Source organism: Priapulus caudatus, unplaced genomic scaffold, assembly GCF_000485595.1.
Source record: "Priapulus caudatus unplaced genomic scaffold, Priapulus_caudatus-5.0.1 Scaffold8, whole genome shotgun sequence".
NCBI lineage: Eukaryota > Metazoa > Priapulida > Priapulimorpha > Priapulimorphida > Priapulidae > Priapulus > Priapulus caudatus.
Genome location: NW_014577069.1, coordinates 936,373 through 940,238, shown reverse-complemented (window position 1 = coordinate 940,238; position 3,866 = coordinate 936,373). Strand labels below are relative to the sequence as shown.

The 3,866-nt window shown below is 38.8% G+C and overlaps 1 protein-coding gene across 1 annotated transcript in view; it reads left to right on the top strand.

Moving 5' to 3' along the window:
* LOC106806406 (acetylcholine receptor subunit alpha-like 1) overlaps positions 1 to 3,635 on the top strand; it is an 83,431-nt gene extending 79,796 nt beyond the window's left edge. The window contains exon 6 of the mRNA XM_014808333.1: positions 1,372 to 3,635. Coding sequence (XP_014663819.1) covers positions 1,372 to 1,515 — 144 coding nt within the window. The 3' untranslated portion in view covers positions 1,516 to 3,635. The remainder of the gene's footprint in view (positions 1 to 1,371) is intronic.
* The last annotated feature ends 231 nt before the right edge of the window (positions 3,636 to 3,866 follow it).

Sequence of the window (3,866 nt, the reverse complement as noted above, 5' to 3'; positions counted from 1 at the left end):
AATAAGACCAACCGCTTGTTTATACAATACCCTAGGCTGAGATATTGGATAGTAATCTTAGCTCATCCAGGCGTTATCGGCGTGTAGAAATCGAGTGAAAATGTCTCTCGCACCTAAGCTTGCTTAGTACAGAACATTTACATTCTCGCAAAATAGGACTTAAATGTGTAGCCTTCTTAAATTTAAAAGCAAATGCCAATGAACTTGTCAACGAGTTGGTAATGAAATTTTTCATCCTTCATAAATAACTGTTGGCAATAATAGGTGAAAGAGAGTAAGGCCTATAGGCTATAGTGCCTGTGGGTAGATGCACACGTACTCGCACACATTTACACACACGCGCGCGCACGCACGCACGTACGCACGCACACAAGCAATCAAGCATTCGCGTAAGTATGTGGGCACAAGTTGCCCTCGCAGCCATGAATAAACACTCACAAGCACGCACACACATGCACATGCATATACACATTAACACACAAACGTGAACGCAGGCACGCACGCAGGCACGCACGCACACGCACACGCACACGCACACAACATCACATACGCACGCACTGACGGACGCACGCATGCACGAACGCACGCACGCACGCACCACTGTATTCTATCCATATTCGCAGGATAGTCAGTTCATATCAGAAAATTCCATGTACGGAATCAAAGGCGCCACCTTTCGGCCGAAAATAGTCTAAACTGCCAACATCGTTTCTGTAACACAAATAATTATACGCGCAATGTCATGGCGTCACGTGAACGCATATATAACGAAACCAGGAGATTGTGACAGTGAAGAATAAGCGAAAGTCGGAGCGTCAGTTGTTCATGGGTGCTGTAGAAACGCCTATATGTCTGGTTATGCAATCTTTAATCATTTTTTACATAAATGAGTAAAAAACTAGAAAGCGTGTTGCCCACGGGTCGTCGTTAACACACCTCGGCCCTAGCAGTAATATCCTGCTAATACAGAGTCCTTAAAGGTTCCTTCCTAAGATTACGAGTTAACTTAAAAACTTGATCCTTCTTACGCAGAGAGAGCACTATTCTAGCAGTAACTTAAAAATAATTACCAATTCTACCAACTGCCACTCAACCTTACTATACTTATACAGTTGATACATACGGGGATTGATAGAGCCAAAATACGACCTTAAGCAAGCTCGCTTTAACCACAGAGCCTTAATTACAATTGGTTGAATTTGCCTCCTAATTATAATTTTATATATTAATGTCAATTTTCATGGTAATAGTTCATGTAATCTCTGACTGTGCACGTCGGTGTCCGTCACGCGTGTGTGGATCAGCTCTCATTGCTGTACGTTGCTACTACTGCTTATTATGTTAACAATTCATTTTGTCTTCATCTTTCAGATTCGGGAAGACTGGATGTATGTCGCCATGGTCCTGGATAGACTTTTTCTTATCATTTCCACAATCGTATTTTTCGTAGGAAGTTTTACAATTATATTCCAGGCTCCTGGGTTTACAGACTTTGATCCGCCCCTAAAAGAGTGAACGTTCATGTGCAGTGACTCGTTTGTAGTAAATGTATAAAACACGACACTCGATACTTAAATAAATTTGTTCCCACTCTATGTTAGACGATAGCAGCTCAGCAAACATTTTTCGAACGTTGAATTTATCGTGAGCGATCATTCGTGGTTGGCATGGCGACAGAATTGCATTGCTATCAGCTTCACATTATTATTACGTCCGTTTAAATTGCACTATTCGCCTGAAACCGTTATACGGCCTTATACGGTGTGCAGATGCGTCAGTAGTGTTTGAATATTGAACTATGCGCAAGGGCAATACGTGAATGTATAGAATAATATCACTCAGAGTGGGCGTAACCTTCCGTAATTACTACGCATTCTCCTGTGCAATATTTTGTAAGAACGTTCTTGCTTTTTTAATTCTTTTGTATGTTGCTGCTATATCTGATACGAGGTACCAATGTACTATGGGCTGCGGCAAGATTTTGTTATCCGCTCAAAGTAGAAGACACTAGTGGAAATGGTAACATTAATATAAGCAATATGGTTCGTTATTGAACTGTAATTTTGCCATTTGTAATTTTATGTTATATGATTTTATGTACAGTTTGTCTTTGTGGAATGAATATATTATAACTGTATTTAATGAAATGAACCTATATGCTAAATTTTGAGTGTGGACATAATGTCCTTGTTTATTATGATTCCTTTTATATATTTATTTTACTCGCGATGTGGTTGGCTATTTCTTACTCAATAAAATATCTTATTCCACTGTCATAAAAGTAAAACCTTATTAATAACAACAATAAGAAGAACACATTAATCAATGCGTAAACTTGTGCGCTGTTACTATATATACTTTAATCAATGATGACCTGAAGGAATTTAGGGACAAGGTAGAAAACACAAGGGCACTAAGCGCGGTGGCAGTGACCACATAGCGCAATGCGCATGTCCCAGAAGCATGTTTTTGTATTTCGTCATTGATTTGAGAAAAAAACTGTTGGCGGCATATGTTGAGATGGTCCCCGCTATAACTGTGGCAAATACATCTAGCGGCGATGTTTGTAAACTGCAGCATTTGAACAGAAGCACTTGTCGCAGCAGGACCGGCCTACCCGCCATCTCTACTGTAGCATTTACCTTCGGGTTTTCAATGATTCTCAAGTGGTCATATCAGAGCTGTTAGAGCTTCAATACGACCGGATGAGTTCTGGCAGATCCACACGAAGCCAACTATATGTATATATTATATATATATATATATATATATATGCTGCGCGCGTTTTTCAATATTTGCAATACAGTTTCTCGCTGACTTTGGTTGTCATCATTAGGGTTCGGTAAACTTCGTGCAACAATAGAACGCGAGTTGTAAAGATTGCTGCCGGTACAGGAAATGTGGCTCGAGTTTTTAACGGTTTTAATATAAATCGTTTTATAGCAGTCAAATACTTTTTGCAAATTAAAACAAAACGGGTTTTTGAGTGATTTGGATATTCGTGCGATATATCTGTTGCTTGAGCATGAATTTGAATTTATGCAAACCAGCTTATTCGTATCGTGTTTTTGGTTAATATATGGGTGATCACCACAGCAGTAGGGTATCAATCTAAAACGGCGTTCAATTATTATTTCAACGCCAACGACACAAATTACTTGCTTGACATTAATTATTTATTCATTAGTTTGGCAGTGTAATTTTACAAAACTATTAACCATTGTTTATCCGGAGACATATGAATAATTAATATAGATTTATGAAACGTTCCCATGATACCGCGAAATATCTACTATTGAAAATATTTTAAAACTGCCTCAATGCTATGTAAATTGGCTATTATTAATTTGAAAGTGTTAATAATGTATTCATATCCTATTTGGTATATAATTCAATGCATTTTAGTATGCAGATAACGTGCTTGTTTATACCGACCTGTTACTTAAGAATAGCTGACACCGTGGTACTGTAGTAAAAAAATCAGCTCTCGATTTGCAATCATAGTAATGTTTAATACTCATTTTTTATAATGCTACATGCTTTCCTCATCAATTTTTTTCTGTTCTGTGTGGCGTGTGAATATGTGTTTTCTGTGAAATACAACAACCGTTGATATTTACGGTGAGTGTACGATTGTCGCTTGTTCGTCTTTCATGTACCGACTTTCAAACGAAGCATAACAAACAACACACACACACACACACACACACACGCACACACACACACACGCACACTCACACACAATCACGCACACACGCACGCGCGTAAGCACGAACGCACCTTGGAGTAATCACACTAAATCATTCAGAATAATTACTCTAAGCACGCACAAACGCACGCATGGTTGGAACCGAAGGGTTTGAATT